At 45.4% G+C, this 19,629-nt stretch overlaps 2 protein-coding genes across 2 annotated transcripts in view; one reads left to right on the top strand and one right to left on the bottom strand.

Moving 5' to 3' along the window:
* Positions 1-1,934: 1,934 nt before the first annotated feature.
* Positions 1,935-8,816, bottom strand: MMGT1 (membrane magnesium transporter 1). The gene is made up of 4 exons (XM_048862907.2): positions 8,660-8,816; positions 6,417-6,469; positions 5,375-5,478; positions 1,935-4,285 (listed from the first exon to the last, which is right to left on the bottom strand). Exons 1-4 carry the CDS (start codon positions 8,739-8,741, stop codon positions 4,123-4,125), a joined length of 402 nt encoding a protein of 133 aa, XP_048718864.1. The 5' UTR covers positions 8,742-8,816; the 3' UTR covers positions 1,935-4,122.
* A 4,804-nt stretch (positions 8,817-13,620) lies between these two features.
* Positions 13,621-19,629, top strand: part of SLC9A6 (solute carrier family 9 member A6) — a 36,045-nt gene continuing 30,036 nt past the window's right edge. The window contains exon 1 of the mRNA XM_048863822.2: positions 13,621-13,931. Within this exon, the coding sequence (XP_048719779.1) occupies positions 13,634-13,931 (298 nt within the window). The 5' untranslated portion in view covers positions 13,621-13,633. The remainder of the gene's footprint in view (positions 13,932-19,629) is intronic.

The raw sequence follows: 19,629 nt of genomic DNA, 5'->3' as shown, positions 1-19,629 counted from the left end.
GAGACACTAAACCCCAGGATAATTTTGGAGTTGCTGAGTCACAGCCGAAGGTGCTTGAGAGGCCTGTGGCTAAAGTACTAGTTCAGAGACATAGGTTGTAGGGTTCTTCCTTCATAGAGATGGAGAAGAGGCAGTGAAACGAATGCTGGAATTTGAATGGCTCTTCCACCAGGCACAAGGAGGTAAAAACTAAATGGTGCAGGAGCACTTCAGTTTCCACGGTATGCATCCGATGAAGTGAGCTGTAGCTCACGAAAGCTCATGCTCAAATAAATTGGTTAGTCTCTAAGGTGCCACAAGTACTCCTTTTCTTTTTTCAGATTGAGAAGTCATTTGTGTCACCTGCTTACATGTAAATAGTCACTTATTCAGTGTCAAATCTTTGGTAAGGGTCTAACACCCATCTCACAGAGATCTAAACACTGCTCTAGGAAAATAGATTACAGCTGGAGGGGGGTGAAACCACATACCAAGTACTAAAAATAAAGCCACATCAATTAATCTCAGATTGTCTCTTGTTTTCCTGCACTAAAGAGATGTTTGCAGCTCTGTTACACTACAAACTTCTCCAGAGACTAATCAGTCTCCGTTATGACTACCAGAGCTGGAAGCAAAAGAAGAGTGTAATTAGTGGCTATTTTAGAGACATGTAACTGCTGAAGCCTATTTGACCAATCTTTGAGAAAAGACACTTCTACCAGCTGAGATCCATAAAAAAACAGACACCCTAACAACCTGTACCAGAGGAGGGGGGCTAGGAACTGTTAAGGTTTCCTCACAGAAGCTATTGCCCCTGTCCCATCGTCATTCGATCAAACAGTTGATTGACAGCACCACTTTTTTAAATCCAAAATCACTGGTGGACCTACATTAAATAGTGAGGAGCGGGAAAGATAATACAGCAGCACAGAAGTTCATCTGGATTCAAATTGCAACCAAAAGAATAGAAATGCTAATTAGTGGCCCAGCTTGAAGGGATTAATCTTTGCAGTATTTAATAAAGCATGCTGCTTGAGCAGAAATATGCCATGTACACTAGCCAAGTAGATACCAAGAGTAAAGGCCCTGGAAATACTTGGATGAGCTGGGGAAATATTTCCATTTGGCCCACTCAAAGCTGTTGATGGTGCAACATATTTTTGTTTCCTTGCCACTTTTTGAGAACAGAAAATGGTCTACAGGAACGTAAGCGTGAATGCCCCAGGGATAAGTGCAGTATAGCTGGTTCCCAGAGCAAATCCACAGCAATACAGTGCCCCCCCCCACTGAATACTGTACTGAGGACTGTGTTTGTACTTAAGGTGCTGAATGGAGACAGGGGATTTAATAGAGTGAAGGGAGTATAGTAAACAAAGCTGAACAGTGATCTCTCTATTACAACCACATTTAAAGGTGTAGTTAAGCAAATTGAAATTTTTCTTTGCTAATTTTACAGCCTTCAGATACCTATTGGAATGGGATGAGTTAGATGTGACTACGCAGTTATGACCAGTGTTTATCTCTGGCCTTAGGAAGCAGGGGTGGAACTTTGCTCAACAACTCAGACACCAAGGAGACAAGATCTTGAGTGCACATGCCTTCCAATGAGCTTGCTCATCATTAAATATAGTATTAATTCACATGTGAAGAATATATATGACTCAGGCTGTTGAGATATAGACTAGGAATGGTGAAGGCAGCCAGATAATGCAGGCCAATGATTTAGCAATCCTAAAAGCTTGTTTAGCCCCAGGACATGGTGTTGCTCTGATTCCCTTTTTATGTATTTGACACTGTAATGGAAAAGTGGCATGCAAGAACTTCCCTGCAAAGATGCTACAGGCAAAGTAAAGTTATTTCTTTAGAACTACTAGCTGGACAATTTCTTGATAACCCTCACTCACCTTGCTGTGACAAGGTGCAGGATAGTTGGGAGAAAAATCACCACTAAAAGCTTTGTAAGGATGTTATTTATTGGACATTGCAAGATAAGAAAAAAATAATTTGTACAGCTTTGTGATGTAACCATTGTTGCTAAAGAGTAAAGCTACTCCTCATGTGGTTAAGAGGCCACATGTAGCCACCAAGGTGCTTTGCAGCTCTCAAACTCTGCAACATTGAGGGCTTGAGAAACAAACATTTGCTCTGAGCAGGACTCCAGACTTCACGTTGTAGCACATTTTGCACTGAGTGGGCCTTACAGTAGCATGAACATGGCCTCCCTAGATATTAAAAGGTGAGCAGCCCTGCTCTACAAGACATTATGCAAATAGTACACTGCCAAACAATTGAAATATCAGTCTGCTAGGCTGGTTACATGGCTCTTGCCTTCTTTCTTCACCTCTTCTGTCGTTAATCTAATGGCATGAGAATCTCATTCCATCTCCCATACCACTTTTGCTCCTCCCTAGCTAGCAAGTCATGATGGAGCCTAAGTCTGCATCCATTTCCTCCACATACCCTGCCAAGGCAAAAAGCAATCCTCTCCTTGTACACCAGCACTGTTCTAAGTTAAAAGGGCAGCATGAGGCCTTTAGTGGTAGCAGCCATCAATTAATCTAGCTTATTTGTGACTCCCAAGGAAAGAGAGCCAAATGCACTTTGGGAAATAGCACAGTGGATTGGAGAGTAACGTTTAAATGATCAGAATAACCCTTCTGAATATTTAACCAACCCAAAGAACCTTCAAGTGAAAATCCAACTACTCAGAGCAACCATCCATACTGCTGCTCTCACCATGGCAGCCCAGGCAATAGGATGGACCAGCAGAAGGTGCTTAGTTTTCCTACGCGTTTTGCCTTTGAACTTTCAGATTGCTGGGTTGAATAAAATAGATTTTTAAAAATAAAAATATTGCAGGGTGAGGTGAGAGAGCTTTAAGGGGGAATAAACAGAAATCTAGGTGGACCTGTAAAGCATCTTATGCAATGCACAGGGTCTTAGCTATGTCATGGAAGCAGAAGAGAAGCTTTCAGTTACCAATGGAAAATGCCAGAGTTGAACAAAGTTTAACAGTAAAACCAACCTTTTAAAAAAAAATTATAAAACAGTAACTGTTAAAGGCTATGTCATGTTTTAAGAACATGTGCCCTCAAAACAGTTATCTTAAGTCAGCTAATGGCTCAGAGGTAACAGTTTTGTTAGCTTAATTTGATGCTTCAGGGCTAGTTACACCATGCCCACTTAACCCCCCTTCCTGTGCTAATCCCTATAGCACCTTAGTATTGGAAAACACATACAATTTGTTAGAATGGATATTGTCTTAATACTTATGAAAACTGCTTCTCAGAATGCATGAAAGATAAACTAGTTTCTGGTGCCACTTATGGTACTGAAACACTACTCAGCCATTTCACGATTGTTCCTGTATACACAAGCAAAGAGAGCAATACAAATACAGTGAATAAACAAGCTGAGCATATTAGATTATCTAAAAAGAAGCAAGTTGTCTCCCCCATACACATACCAGATGTAGAGTCCCAGATAATTTTGGGAGGAGAAGGAGAGAATCTACTTTTAAACAGGAGGATAACTAGAAAACAATAACTTGATAACAAAGAGTTAGAAAACCTGACAACCACTTTTTTCTAGCATTGTAAGAATGAAAGCATTCTTTTAGGTTTCAAACATACACCAAAAGGTGCATCTTAGCTTTCTGTCTGTCTCCTGTTCCTAGAAAGTCTATCTTTTCATGCTGCTAAATGCTGCAGTGCACTTACTGTTTCTGAAAGAGTTCCATAAAGGGTAATACAAGCAAACCAAGAAAATAAATAGCACTAAAGCATTCCCTCTTTTCAAAGGATATTCATTGCAATAAAAACTTATTTGCCTTTTCTTAAGGATAGGAATAGTTTTAAATGAAAAAAATGCAACCGCAACGTTGTTTAATATATGAAAGTTCAAAGATGTTTCACAGCATAATTGTAGCAATAACTTACACTCCATTGCCAAGTCACAATTCAGTCATTTTCATTAACAGTGTACAAAGAAGGTCCTAAGAGATATATATATAGATATATATATATATATTTTATAAAGTCTGGAAGATCAATATAAATACTGCTCCAGAAATTAAAAAGTGTTTACATCCCCAACTCCAATATTACATCTCAGTGTCCTGTTCTATTATAATCTGTAAAAATCTTAACGGCGCAGAGGTTCAAGTTTTCGTAACTTCAGTGATGCGCTGGATGACAAAGCATCTTGGTTTGAAGAAGAATTCACTATATCTGGAGACTGGAACAGTACTCTACCACGATGATTAAATACGTAAAAAGATGGATGGTTCCTTAATGTGTCAAATGTCCTTAAAATAAACATGAAAAATAAATTAATGTCGATTTGGAATGATCATTTCACAAAAGTGTAAAAATATGGTATTTATTGATAGAATAAGAAGTAAGTGCTGTTACCAAATGGCAGGGGTGCTAAGCCTCTAGATCTTACCCAAATTTCCTATGCCATAACATAAATGTTAAGAATTTTAAAGATAAGATGCTAGTGTTATGGAGATATAGATATGCCGATTGTTCAGTATACTGAAAACACCCACATCATTAATAAACTTTATTCTCCCTTCTACAGCTTCCTTATGTACAAGTGTTAATAACTACCTACAAAATATCACCCAAATTCCTCCCTCCTTTGACCTTGCCTAAGCCAAAATCCATATTCATGCCTCAGTGCTAATAACGCTGAGCGCCCTTAATTCTCACGCACTTCCTAGCACTTCACGTTCAGGCCCCCTTGTACTGCCATCTTTCATAGATTTACTTAAGTCCCATATTATTCAGACTATTCTCTATAGGAGCAGGTTTTCTGCCCATCTGACTTCCTATCCACCTCAAAATTCAATTCAAAACCCTTCACAGGTTTACACAATTCTATCTATCACAATTCAGCACTTCTATAGTATTTAACTAATTCATCATCAACACTCTTAGGAGCGGGTTTGTGTCATCCCTATTTACTGATGTGAAAACTGAGGCAGAGATGGTTGGTGGGAAGAGCTTCTGTCCCAGTCCCCTGCTGAGACCACAGGACAGGAGTAGTTCTGTAACCTCTTATTTCCCTATTCCTCACCTGCTCACTCCACTACTCCAACTCTGAGGTGGGTTTTTAGGAGGCTCAAGGAAGGAGGCAAGGAAGGGCAGAAAGTATCCCAGTCACTGCTGTAGCCTCATCCTATCTAGAACACTACATCCCCCAGCCAGACATTGCGTGGTGGCTTCCTGGCTCTTCCTGTCCTTCCCAGCATCACATCTACAGCATGTTGTCAAGAAGCGGTGAGCTAAAAAGGAGAACCTTTCTGGGGCTGCTATTTCACAGGACATACTGAGTTTATTTATAGAGCAACAGAAAAACCTGTTAACGAACAGAAAGAACCCCAACGTACTTATTTTTTAGTTCTGAAGTGGCATCCATGTCTTTAAATTCTCCTGCAATATGTACTATTCCATAACACGTAACTGCAAAGGCCAACAGCGTTTGAAGAACTATCTGCAATAGAGAGAGACACAATACACCACACAGAGGTTGCTAAACAATATAAGAGAACCCTTGTACAAAACTGTCATCTTTTATTCTGTTTTGCTCACAATAAGCACATACACATTTTTCAACCAGTGATCTAGGAAACTGGGTAAATAATTTTAGACCCATTTTAGTGGGGGGAGGAAATTGAGACACAAGGATTAAGTAGCTTGCTCAAGGTAGCACTGCAAGTCAATAGCAGAAGCAGGAACAGAAGGGGGATTTCCTGGCACCCTACTTATACCCTCTGCTAGGCAGCTTGATCTAATTCAGAGTTCTTCAGGCAGATTCTGTATTCCTCACAGCAGTCAGAATCACTGTTCTGTGCACTCAAATTACTGCTTTAACAGGAAGAATCTGGTACTCAGACAAATTATGTAACCTCTGTAACACTGTCAACAAGGATGACAACTGGGCGCAACCTTTGAAGTCCGCTTCTGCATGTCATTTTCTTATTGGTCAACCAAGAAAGAAAGATACTAAAATAAGAAAACTGAAGTAAATGAAACAGGTTGTGCTGGGATAACAGCCGCACCTATAGTATTGAATAAACAAATGTCAGCCAACAAATGCCAGAGGGACGCAGATGTTTATGCTGCAGAGTATAAGAAACTTATGCAAGGACTTTCCAAGTTCTAGAGGTGACGTTTCACCAACAGTTCTAAAGAAGGAGAAGGAAGTCAGGACTTATTCTGATTTGCAAACCCTCTTTGTAAGAGCTGTAATGCATTACTGGACATTAGGACTGGTAGGTGAAACATTCTCACGCAGAATGAGAACTTGAAAGATTGTACGATTAAAATACAATTATTCAAATAAAAAAACATGAACAGGAACAAAAGCAAGAGCCCAAACTATATTATTAGTCTTAAATCTTCCAAACACCATGAAAATGTGTAACTTACATCTATCGGCAATGTTTCATCTTCCTTTTCTGTTAATCTCATATAGGAACGATCTATAAAGTAAAGACATACTGGTAAATTAATTTTTTTTGTAATAAGGCAAATCAATATAAATTCCAAGAGTGTTTGGGTTTCTATGTATTATGCCATGGACTATTAACTCCCAGTAACTCTGCCATATTTAATCTTGTTTCCACGTTTGCTTCCTCACACAGCATATCTGATCTTCCAAACCTGCTCTGATAAATAATTTCAGCAATAATTTAGTCTCCTTTCTGCATAAGAGAGAAGAGGGTGGAAGAGGGCTGATGATGGAGCACACAGATGCAGGAAGAATTCTCTATGAATGCCAGATATTGCTACTTAAACTGTAGTGCAGCCAGCATTATCACAAAGCTACTTCAGCAGAAGGCATTAGATGTTCTATTTTATTGCAATATATATAGCCACTGTTCCCTATTGAACTGATCTAAATTGTTCATCATTACTAGTAAACTGAAGAGCATGTTTCTGCACAAGACAATCTGCAATTGCTTTACTACTTCAGCAGCATAATACTACATTTAATAAACGATTCCTTCTTGTACACTCTTAGGACATTGTATATAATATGTATATGGAATACTATTGCACATGAAGCACAAATCTCTTCCAGAATTCTTCAAAAATAGGTACACTTTCCAGATGGGTTGGCTATAACCCATTAAGGTACTAGCACTGTGTGTAAAGAAGAATCATTGAGGAATTATTTGTAAATGCTATACTTACTTATACTTATGTGATAGTGTGGAATTTTAAAAGCACATTTTGCCTTAACTTAGTCTGTCATAAAATTCAGATAACTTTGGGTTCTAAAGGATATCACCTTTTTCTGAATTATAAACATTATCCTAAATGGTTTACTCCATCTTGGTCACTGGGAGATGCACCCACTTACACCAGGGCTGAATTTGATCCACTGTGCACTAGGAGTTGAAATAATGTGACCATCCTCTCTAGCATCTTCAAATACTCTTGGCAAAATGGTTCTCTTGCCACAGATTGGAAACTGCACTGTAGCAGTTGCTGTGGTCAGACACTGACTAGTACTCCAAATGCATTGCTGCACCAAGGAACTAATGCAGCACTGACAAATGGTAGTTTCAAGCTTCAGTACCTCGCAAACCATCAAGGTTAAATAGCATTTGCTTCTAGCATGGGCAACTGGAAAGATACTCAACCTTTAAATCATATAATACTAGTTGTTGGCATGTTCCCCTATCTCCCCACCTCAATTCTGAGATGGTTTTAGCATCTGGTGTCCCAAAAACCCACTAGCATTGAAAAACAGTATTTTAAACAAATTGAGAATTTGGAATTATAAAGATATTTCTATATAGATAGTAATCAGAAATACGTAATATTCAGATTTGCCATTACCACAGCTAGAACCATTTTGATGGACTAGAATAAATGTTTTCAGGAAACAGTAATTTCTCCAAGCAAGAGCCCTGAATTAACGATCAGAAAACATAATTGGATCTCTGACCGCATAAGTAAGCATTTTTGAGAAATGATACTGTTCAGCTTTAAACATATTAATGACATCTATTAAACAAACATGTAAAATTCATTTATGCACTAAAAAGAGATTAGCTACATTCTACAAATTCTTTTCCTACACAGAATATATTAAAAATGGACTCTGAGCTGCAATCTCAGCTCTGTGCTGTATCCCCCCCCCGTCAGCTTTCTCCTTCCCGTGCCCTAGCCCACTGCTAGAAATGCTTTCCCAAATCTTCCGTTGAGCAAATGGCTTGAGGTCCAGTGACTCCTCAATAACAACCTGGCCCTCGATTGCCCTCCTGAACCTCTCTCCCATCTTTTAACTCTAGCCCATCCCCCGCCTGCCACCCTGGCTCCCACTATCACCCTGGTCCAGCTCCTGCATGCCAGACCTCACGCCATCAGCTCGATGCCGGCTACACGTATTCACCCAGATTCCATCCTCCCCCAAGCCCCACATCCCCTCACATCCCCCCCTTCTCTCCCCCCTCAAATCCCCTCCTCTCCCCCAAGCCGCCCCCTTTCCCTGCTGCCCGCGCAGTGAGTGTGGGGGAGGGGGGCTATGGGGGATAAGACCCCCCCCATTTCAGTCCTGCTCCCGGCCCCCGCCAGCTGCCCCCCCTCACCCACCCCGGATCCTTGCCCGCGGCACGCCCGGCCCGGGGACGGGGCGTCCGCGCGGGGCCCCGCTCACTCACGCTGCGCAGCGGAGAAGGCCGCGTGGGCCAAGGCGAAGAGTCCGATCCCCACCAGCCCCTTCCACAGCGAGGCGGCCGCCATTGTCCCCCACGGGCCACCGACACCCTCCCCTCCTCAGCCCGGCCGGCCACCGCCAGGGGCGCCCGCAACGCGACCGGCGCACCGAGATGGCGTCACTACGGAGCGGGCCCAGAAGGCCGACCGTGATAGGAGAGACGGGCAGGGCCATAGGTCGAGGGGCGGGGCCAAGAGAGCCAGGGGGGCGGAGGGTCATAGGTCGAGGGGCGGAGCGCAGGCGTGGTGCTGGGGCGGGTTGGTGCTGCTGCGCATGCGCCTTCTTTTCCCAGGGCTGGTGGCGCCTGCGGAGGAGGCTGGTCCTGGCTGTGGCGCCTTCAAGGGCGCAGCATCCCCTTAAAGTGGGGGCGTTGTGGGGGGGACGGGACCCGGCCCGGCGCCCCTGGCCGCCTGCCCCCGCCCCGGGAGCCGCTTCTCCCCGGTCTCCCAACCGGCGGGGCCCGGCTGTCAGCCCGCAGGCTGGGGCGAGGCAGCAGCCCCAGAGCTGCCTCCTCCGCAGCTTTCAGAGTAGCAGCCGTGTTAGTCTGTATTCGCAAAAAGAAAAGGAGGACTTGTGGCACCTTAGAGACTAACCAATTTATTTGAGCATGAGCTTTCGTGAGCTACAGCTCACTTCATCAGATGTTTACCGTGGAAACTGCAGCAGACTTTATATACACACAGAAATCATGAAACAATACCTCCTCCCACCCCACTGTCCTGCTGGTAATAGCTTATCTAAAGTGATCAACAGGTGGGCCATTTCCAGCACAAATCCAGGTTTTCTCACCCTCCACCCCCCCACACAAATTCACTCTCCTGCTGGTGCTAGCCCATCCAAAGTGACAACTCTTTACATAATCAAGTCGGGCTATTTCCTGCATAGATCCAGGTTTTCTCACATCCCCCCCACCCCCATACACACACAAACTCACTCTCCTGCTGGTAATAGCTCATCTAAACTGACCACTTGTCTGGCTATGTAGACTCCCTCCTCAGGCCCTACGCTACCAGCACTCCCAGCTACCTTCGAGACACCACTGACTTCCTGAGGAAACTTCAATCCATCGGTGATCTTCCTGATAACACCATCCTGGCTACTATGGATGTAGAAGCCCTCTACACCAACATTCCACACAAAGATGGACTACAAGCCGTCAAGAACACTATCCCCGATAATGTCACGGCTAACCTGGTGGCTGAACTTTGTGACTTTGTCCTTACCCATAACTATTTCACATTTGGGGACAATGTATACCTTCAAATCAGCGGCACTGCTATGGGTACCCGCATGGCCCCACAGTATGCCAACATTTTTATGGCTGATTTAGAACAACGCTTCCTCAGCTCTCGTCCCCTAAAGCCCCTACTCTACTTGCGCTATATTGATGACAATAGGGTAGGTAATGCCCCAGGCAGGGACAGTAGGCTTTTACCCCAACCCTAGAGGATGGTTGTCCCACAAGCATTCATCTTCTACTCCCAATGCATGGTCATCCCACTAAGCCAGGGGTGGCCAAGCTGAGCCTGAGAAGGAGCCAGAATTTACCAATGTACATTGCCAAAGAGCCTCAGTCATATGTCAGCAACCCCCCATTAGCTCCCACCCTGCTCCCAGCGCCTCCCACCCACCAGCAGCCCTGCCAAGCAGCGCCTCCCCATCAGCTGTTCCCTGGCATGCAGGAGGCTCTGGGGGTGAGGGGGAGGAATGAGGGCACGGCAGGCTCAGGGGAGGGGGTGGGAAGGGGTGGAGTGGGGGCAAGGGGTCTGTGCCAGAGCCAGGGATTGAACAGTGAGCAACCCCACCCCACCCCCACAGGATATTGGAAAGTTGGCTCCTGTAGCTCTAGCCCCAGAGTCAGTTCCTAGACAAGGAGCCGCATATTAACTTCTGAAGAGCTGCATGTGGCTCCAAAGCCACAGGTTGGCCACCCCTACAGTAAGCCATCCCCACACCTTTATCCCAGTTTAATCACAGACACAACATGACAATGACAGGTTTCAGAGTAGCAGCCGTGTTAGTCTGTATTCGCAAAAAAACCAGGAGTACTTGTGGCTCCTTAGAGACTAACCAATTTATTTGAGCATGAGCTTTCGTGAGCTCATGCTCAAATAAACTGGTTAGTCTCTAAGGTGCCACAAGTACTCCTTTTCTTTTTGGGAATACAGACTAACACGGCTGTTACTCTGAAACCTGTCTTTGTGTTAAGAAATAGCCTGGCACTAAAAATGCCATCTCTGGTTTCCCTGATTTCTCTCATAATTCACACTATCTTAAATAATTCTGAGCAAATCTTTTTTTAAAAAAACCCACACTTTTCAGAATTATAATTTCATCCTCATTAAATTTGAAATTAGTTATGAGAACTTCTTGGGGCTATCTTTTATCTCCCACTTGGATAAATGTATCATTGTAGGTACATGTCTGGTTTGTTGTCTCTGCATACGTAGGCCCATTAAATCAATGGGAGTTCTAGCTGTGCAGAGTGCAGGATTAAATTTGTAGTCTTTTCTCAAGAAACTCTAATTAGAGTAGCTTGTCAGTGAGGGGGTGAGGATAGAAGATCATTACATATTTTCTCCCGGTTGTTTAAAAAACAACATATTGGAGCTAGGAAGTAGATAGAATTTTGTTGATTCTAATGGTCTAACAAGATGTGCCCTATAGTAAAATGCAATGATTGCTTTTAATACCTTAAAGGTCAATTAGATGAATATTGACAACAAAAATATTTAAACAAATAGGAATATATTTTATATGTAATCTATGCGGAATACATGATGGCGTGGGAGAAAGGTTTTGTCACCATGAGTTTGGGATGAGTGCATTACAAGGGGTGAAGCTATGAGCAAATTATGCAGAACATAAAAAATGAGAGCTGATAAAATTATTCTACACTACATCATGCTCTACCTGCCATGTATGTTCTAAAAACTACTTAAGGATTGTTTTAGAGTTATTAATAATTTAAATGGGACTTTCTTGTATCCCTCCATCTATACCGCCTCAGGCTTTGTCTGCGCTAGGAAATAGAACCATTTCAGCAGTCGGGGTAGCTATCCATTTCTCTGGTTCCGTGGACATTCCTGGGGATAGTGTGTAGCCAGACAGAATTATTTCTGTTCTTACTTGATTAAATGGAATCTAGGGGATGTTGCAGTTGAACATAAATTAGAGCTGCCCTGCGGCTGCTCTTATTTACTCTAAGAACAGAGTATCAGGATGCCACAGGACTCCTTGTTGTTTCTGAGAACAGATAGTGCCAGAATAAGGGGATCCCTTTTGCCTCCCTCTCCATTCTTGTGCTTTGTGGAACTTGGGTGGGACAACAATTTAAGGTTCCTGTTTCTAGCCCTGCAGGGCTAATTTTTAAGTGGTTACTAGTCCATAACGATCTCATTTACGTTGGGCCTCTGGGATGTGGTAATTTTTGGGAAATACACATTTGGGGAAGAAGGAGGAAACATTTATCTGGCAGATTAATTAAAGAGAGCTGCTGAGGACAGAGTTTGCAATGATGGAATAAGGAAATAGTTTAGCAGTCAGAGAGCATGTAAGGCAGCCAGAAATGTAAGAAAATATATTAATCACCGTTATAATTTATTGTATTATAACTTCGTATGAGATGTATGTATGCATGGATGTGTCTGTGTATTGAGCAATTGAAAGGAGAAAGTTTTTTCACACCATTTGCAGTTTTTTTTATTGGTTCATTTTTAGTTAATACCTGTTTAACTTCAGTTTCTAATGAATATTTCAGAAAAAGGATGGCTTTGTTAAGGATTCAGTACTCCAACCACTTCAGTTAAGATGCTAGAACATACCTTTCGGAAAAAACACCTGTCCCTCCCAAATAGGGAGAAATGGACAGCCTGCGTATTTGCCACCTTTGACTGTCCCTCCTATTCGGCTGTTGTGAGGGTTATATCAGCATATATCCTATTCTCCAGGTACACAGCTCACACAAAACTACGCTTTGGGGGGGGAGGAGGAAATCACACTAACTGCACTGTATTAATGTCACTGTACACAGAAGTGTTTTAGATCCCACTGACTGACTGCCATTGTGTTGCTTGTGGAATCATCTTGAGTTTTGAAGCTGCAGAGCTTATGAAATATTGTGATGTTTTGGTGTACAGCAGAACCTCAGAGTTACGAACACCAGAGTTAGGAACTGACCAGTCAACCATGCACCTCATGTGGCACCGGAAACACACAATCAGGCAGCAGTAGAGACCCTATAGTATAGTAGTGTGTTAAACGTAAACTACTAAAAACAAAAAAATAGGGAAAACGTCATTATTCTTCTGCATAGTAAAGTTTCAAAGTCGTATTAAGGAAATGTTCAATTGTAAACTTTTGAAAAGAGCCATGTTTTTTGTTCAGAGCTACAAACAGTTCAGAGTTAGGAACAACCTCCTTTCCGAAGGTGTTTGTAACTTACTGTCGTCCCCTCTTACCCCGTGGCAGGCTGATGTGATGCCATCCGGTGCGAGGCACGGGCCCAAACGCTTGGGCAAGTCTAGGAAAGTGGGCTCTCGAGGGCTCGAGGTGGCTAGCTATGAAACGGGGGGGAAGGGGGGTGCTTTCTTCCTGGCATTGACTCAGCTAGAGAAAGTCCCAGTCATCAGGTGGCCTCCCGCGAGCCCTGGGCGGTGACCCCGGGGCCCCTGACTGGCGCCCCGCGCCTCGGGGGGCCCCTCACCCCAGTGCAGACGGAGGGGCGCCGGCATTTGCGCTGACCCCGGGCTCTGCGCAGCGGGCGGCGGGGGAGCGGCAGGCCCCGGAGCGGTCCCCGGTGCGCAGCCAGGCCCCGCGCCCAGCAGCCCCGCCCCCCGCTGGCCCCGCCCCGGCGCCTGCGCCGAGCTCCGCTCGCCAGCCGGGCCCTGCGGACGGAGCCGGAGCCGGAGCCGGAGCCATGGCGCTGCGCGGCGGGGCCGAGCGCCGGCCCCTGCGGGGGCTGCCGCCGCTGCTGCTGCTGGCGGCGGGGCTGGGCGCGCGGGCCGGGGCGGCGGCGCGGGGGGAGGCCGCGGCCCGGCCCGTGGCCCTGGAGGAGGAGATCGTGTCCGAGAAGGCGGCGGAGGAGAGTCACCGGCAGGACAGCGCCAACCTCCTCATCTTCATCCTGCTGCTCACCCTCACCATCCTCACCATCTGGCTCTTCAAGCACCGCCGGGCGCGCTTCCTGCACGAGACCGGCCTGGCCATGATCTACGGTGAGGGGCGCCGCGAGCTGCCGCCCGGCAACCGGCCCCCACGCCCCTGGCTGCAGCCTAGCAACCGACACTCGGCCCCGAGCTGCCGCCGGCCCCCCCCCCCCCCCGGCCCAGCACCCCCCCAGTAACCAGCCCCCAGCCCCCACTCCCTGAGCGGCCATCCAGCCCCCAGCACCCCCCCAATAACCAACCCCCAGCCCCCACTCCCTGAGCGGCCATCCAGCCCCCAGCACCCCCCCAATAACCAACCCCCAGCCCCCACCCCCCGAGCGGCCATCCAGCCCCCACCCCCCGAGCGGCCATCCAGCCCCCACCCCCCGAGCGGCCATCCAGCCCCCACCCCCCGAGCGGCCATCCAGCCCCCACCCCCCGAGCGGCCATCCAGCCCCCACCCCCCGAGCGGCCATCCAGCCCCCACCCCCCGAGCGGCCATCCAGCCCCCCCCCCAGTACCCATCCAATAACCAACCCCCATCCCCCACACCCTGAGCGGCCATCCAGCCCCCCTCATCTAGCACCCAGCAGCCAAACCCCCAGCCCCCACCCCCTGGCTGCTGCCTAGCAACCAGCCCCCACCCCCTCAGCTGCCATCTAGCACCCAGCAACCAGCCCTCAGCACCCTCATCTAGCACCAACCCCCAGCACCCCTCACCCAGCATCCACCCAGCAACCAACCCCCAGCACCCATCCCCGAGCTGTCACACGACTCTCAGCTGCCACCCAGCAACCAGTTGATAGCAGCCACCCTCCAGTCACACTTCCTGCATGAGGCCAGCCTGGCTATGTCTACGGTGAGGCGCCCCTCCTCCCTCCCCCAGCCATCCAGACCCACCCACTGAACTGCCACACAACACCCCACACTTAGCCACCCATCTGGCACCCGCTGCTGGCACATGTTGACTGCACAAGATCTGCCTGGCAACAATCTATAGCGAGACACCCTCCCAGGACCCAACCGTCCTCTGAGCCACCCAGCAAACAACCCCATCTCCCACCCACTGAGTCGGACCCATCCCTGTGCACACTGCCTGCATGAGACCAGCCAGGACATGAACCTCTCTATGCACTCTGCACCCAGCACCCCCCATCTAGTGCTCACCCTGCAACCCCATCATAGCGCTTGCCGTTATCTACAGTGATATACTTTCTGTGTGAGACGGGACCATGATCTATGGTGAGACTGACCAGGAAAATGCCCATCTGGGGTCTCCCTCTCTGAGCCACCATCTTAGCACCCACTGGTGCTGAGCCTCAGCACTCACTGCTGGGCACAATTCCTGCATAAGAAAGGTCTGGGCATGAGGGGTTGAACTAACTAACCCAGGGCTTCTTGAAAGGCCTATATAGTAGCCGAGGTGTGTCTTTAAAATTTGCAAGAAAATGTATTTTAGGTAAGAGGTCTTGGGAATATTGAAAGTGGTCTTTTCAGATGGGGGCAGCCTATTAAAAATGTTCCTAAGTGCAGGTGTCACTCTGTGACAACTGATTTCACATGGTTCTGACAACTGAGTAAGGAAGGTGCAGTAGGCTAAGAGGATGACAGAGACTTGCTCAGATCCTAGGCCGTGTTCTTTGCCTGGGAGGTATAGCATGTCACTTACTGGGTGGTAAGCTTTTTTAAAAATAAATAAATTATATATTGCATCGTATCAAGAATGGAGATCTTACATCTAATGTCCAAAAGGGATCATGCTGAGGTGTTTATATAATTCCTGACCAACTGACACTTGTGGCAAAGAGGTTGCATGTAGAGGCCCTGTAGAGGCACTAATCCTGCAGCTTGTCTTGTGGAGGTGGACATCAGTGTGGCCCTGTGCAGAGCTATGCCTATATGAATCTCAGAGGTCATAGAGCTTGTCATCAATGAAAGTGTGAGTCTGTGGAGCCAAGATTTTACAAAATGATTAGTGTTTCTGGGTGCCCAGCTTGGGGCACCAGAGTGGGTCCTGACTGTCAGAAAGTGCTGAGCACCCTCCCGCTGAAAATCAGCTTCCTTTAAGGTGTCTTAAGTTGGGCACTCAGAATAACTAGTCACATTTTAAAATCTTGGCCTGGAGAATTAGTGCTATTTCTAACACAGAACTAAACTGTATAAAGGGCAGGAGGACCGGAGTTCTTTACCATTGCCTTTGCTACATTCTGTGATGCAGCTTGTTGAGACTAGGGAAGTCCTAGGTGGCAGTGGATTTGTTACAACATAAGAATGTCTCATCAGGCAATGAAATTCCAGGGTTCCAATCCTGGGTTCTGTGGCTGGTTTATACTCAGACTGTAGTCCAATCACAACCTCTGTCAGTTTCCCCATTTGTACTATGGAGATAATACTTACCATGGTAGGGGGAGTGTTTGCACTGCACCCAGAAGACGTAAAGTATTCCGTTTGTTCAATAGTGTTGTTAAACCATTATCGTCCTCATCTTTCTTCCCACACTATCAGGTGCATGAGGCAGAAGCCACACAGCACCAGTCATTCCTATCCTAGGCTCATTTTTACATGTCTTTTATATTCCAGTGTAATAATGCTGTTTCCACTGTTGTCAGATATGGAGTGTGCCTCTAGGTTGGCCACTCCATCTCTTGCCCTGGGGTTGCCAAAGAAATGCTTGTTTAGGTAGGCTGTTACCGGGCCTTCTTAAAATATGTCCCAAATATGGCTCTCTCTTCTTTTGTCCTGCTTGTATTGTTGTAGGTAGTTTTGCCGTGCTAGGACCTCTTCATTACTTATTTTTTAAATCCATTTTACTTTCAATACTCTATGCAAACACCTACGTTGAAAGCTGTTCAATTTGTTGTAATAAATGCCATTGAAAGGAAACCAGTTAACGAGGAGCATTGCAGAATAATTACCCCATAACAAACGGACTGTCAAGAAGATACAGTTGATCCCTTGTAAGTACCCGGAACGTAAATAAGAGAAAGAAGGCCCTGTTCCGTGTGTGAGGTGATGTAGGAATTGACCTTAGGGCTTGTCTATTAGGGATTTTTGCACCAGTGCATCTGTGCTGCAGTTCTGTAAAGTGGGGCTTGCACCAGTACAGTGTACCTACACTGGGGGTTCAGAAATCCCAAATGTGGACAAACACTTGAAGTGGTGCTTTCAAAAGCACCTGAGGAATTCAGGAGCACAAATCCCATTGATTTAAGGATGGGTGCTTGGCAGTTTGAGGGACATGCTCCTTGGGTCATTTTGTAAATCTGCTGCATAGTGTTTGTCTTTGAGCAGATGGGACTGTTCCAGTTCACTTGTTAAGAGCACTCACCGTCCAGGTTGTAGTTCCACCTCTGAATACTTCTCTACAACGAAGCGATCAAGTGGGAAAAAGGCATAATTATTTGAGGTGTGAAGCAGCTCTGTGGAGGAAAATATCCTTTGCAGCCCTTTATAATATAGTGGGATGGGTTCCAAAAAGGGTAATTTTTGCAAGGATGTATAACATGCTCTCTCGAATCATGTTGTTGTTTTTTAATGGAGTGTGAGTCAAAATTGAACATTTCTAATCAATAACCGATTAGACTGTGTCTGTGATCTCTGCAAAGTATTAACTGAATTTTGGGGTTGTAATGGATAGGTAGGGTAAGGCCAATGGGCTATAGGACTTAGCTGAGTGATTTAAACTGTGCCATTCCAAGCCTTGTCTAGATTAGAGTTAACTCATTTGTTCTTAACTCGAGTTCTATATTCCCATTAAAACTAATTTGATGGATTGCATCCATGCTCTGTTGATACGCATGTATCTAGGATTTGTTCAGCCTCCTTGTGTCTACATTGTCACAGCATTCAACCATGTTAGTCGCAGTGATTTGTGACAAGCCTCCCTGAATTCCTGGATCAGCTGATTTTGCAGGGCTTTGTGATAGAGCTTGTCTGTTTATCTGGGGGTTGTGCAGGGGAAAGTCACTTGAATGAAAATTCCCACAGTCCATCCGTTCACCAGTTCCAGAAATCCATGGGGCCAGAAGGCAGCACTCCATCTCTCTGTTGTCTGCTTGTTAGTTTCCTTCCCTGTGTGTTGCTTAGCTGTTTGTGAGCCTAGATTCCTGGCGTAAGCTGCAGTGAAAGGTGATATACTGAGAATTCTCATTAGCGGTAGGAGGTGAGTTATCCGAGGAAGGTGCACTGTAGTTGCAGGTATTTCAGGACCTAGGACTGACTGATGCAGTGGAGAGAGGGGAGATGGGCAGATAGGTGGCTTTGTCATACATTGTGTAGTAGCGCTGAGGACTGATTTGGATCAGCATTGGAATCTTGCCTTACCAGTGAAGCTTCATGGGCATTAACATGATTGAGATGACATGACTGAAACCAACACATTGAGGGGCTTAGGCGTATGGGCAGAGAGAGAGTTAGAGTTGAGCTAGAAGGAACAGTCAGGTTGTAACTTGACGACAAATCCTACTCTAAACAAGCCCTTACTAAGTATGTGTTTAGGATTGAAAAGTAGCCTTCAGTATTTGGTATTGTAGCTAGTATTAAATGGCTCTTATTTCAGTTTTCCTGTCAGTTGTTAGTTCTAATTGGCGTTGCAGTATTAGGTGCTTGTGATTGAGCTCATCAAGCTGGTAGCTATCGTATGGCAAATGTCCTCGACAAAACAAGTGGAAAACACTATCCAAAAGTTGTGATTTTTATGCATTCAGCTTCTTGAGTGTTGTGCCCTATTTTCTCATTAATTTTAAAACAAAGGGAAGAAGGTTGTTTCCATTGATGTGCAAAAAACGGTGTAACCCACTGATGAGTATGTTACAAGACCCCCGATTCACAGAGGATATGAGTTGATACAGCCCCAGCTAGAGAAACTTAGTTCTTTAGCTCAAGTGGTAGTAGCTCATGCTTTTATTTCTGGAAATCCCTGGTCCGTCAGCCAAGATGGCAATTGCACCGTTTTTGCAGACTTCATTTTGACTCCACTTGTGTCTTGAGGTTGTCATCTTTGTTCTGCCATTACCCCTTATCCCATCCGAGGGTTGCTCTCCCTTCATTTCTAGAGGATGAGTCATGTAATTTGGATTCTAAACTAATCTGTAATGTGCTTTTTTTTCCCATCTGCACTTTCCTAAACTGAATTTAGAGAATCAATAGCAAAACGAATAACACCAAATACATACTATTTCAGTGGTTGCGTAGGAAAACCTGGACCATTCTCTGTCTCTATGGCTTTGGGGGAAATATTGGAGATTTGCCTCCTTTGAAGACTGATCACAAGTGTGGAATTAGGAAAAATGAAGGCTAATCTCTTCAAGTGCTGTAGAGGCTGTTCGGACCCTGGTTGCTCAAAAGCGGCGAGCTAAAAACTGCACGAAGTAAACTACTTAAGCTTCATCTTTGCCTGTAAGTCCTCAGACTCTCAAGTAAATTGGGCTCAGTATTTCTGACCCATCAGAATTTGAGTTTGGGTACTGTGAAGCTGCTAACTAAGCATGGAGGATGCCAGCACAGGTGTAGCATATGTTGGGGCTGAAAACCTATCTGCTAATTCCATTAGAAAGCACTGATGTTTGATATCTTTTGGCTGCATCTCTTGCCAGTAAAACACAATGTTAGGGTTCAGCTTGTTCATATTTTCACTGTAAATTATAATCTCTCTCTCTCTCAATGAGTTTGTATCTCTCTCATAAATTGTGCTGTAGGCTAAAGTCTGCCTGCAATAAAAGACGTAGGCACAGCAGTGAATTATTTCAGCACATTGGAAAACAGCATT

The sequence above is a fragment of the Caretta caretta genome, chromosome 9, assembly GCF_965140235.1.
Source record: "Caretta caretta isolate rCarCar2 chromosome 9, rCarCar1.hap1, whole genome shotgun sequence".
NCBI lineage: Eukaryota > Metazoa > Chordata > Testudines > Cheloniidae > Caretta > Caretta caretta.
This window is presented reverse-complemented; position numbering and strand designations above follow the sequence as displayed.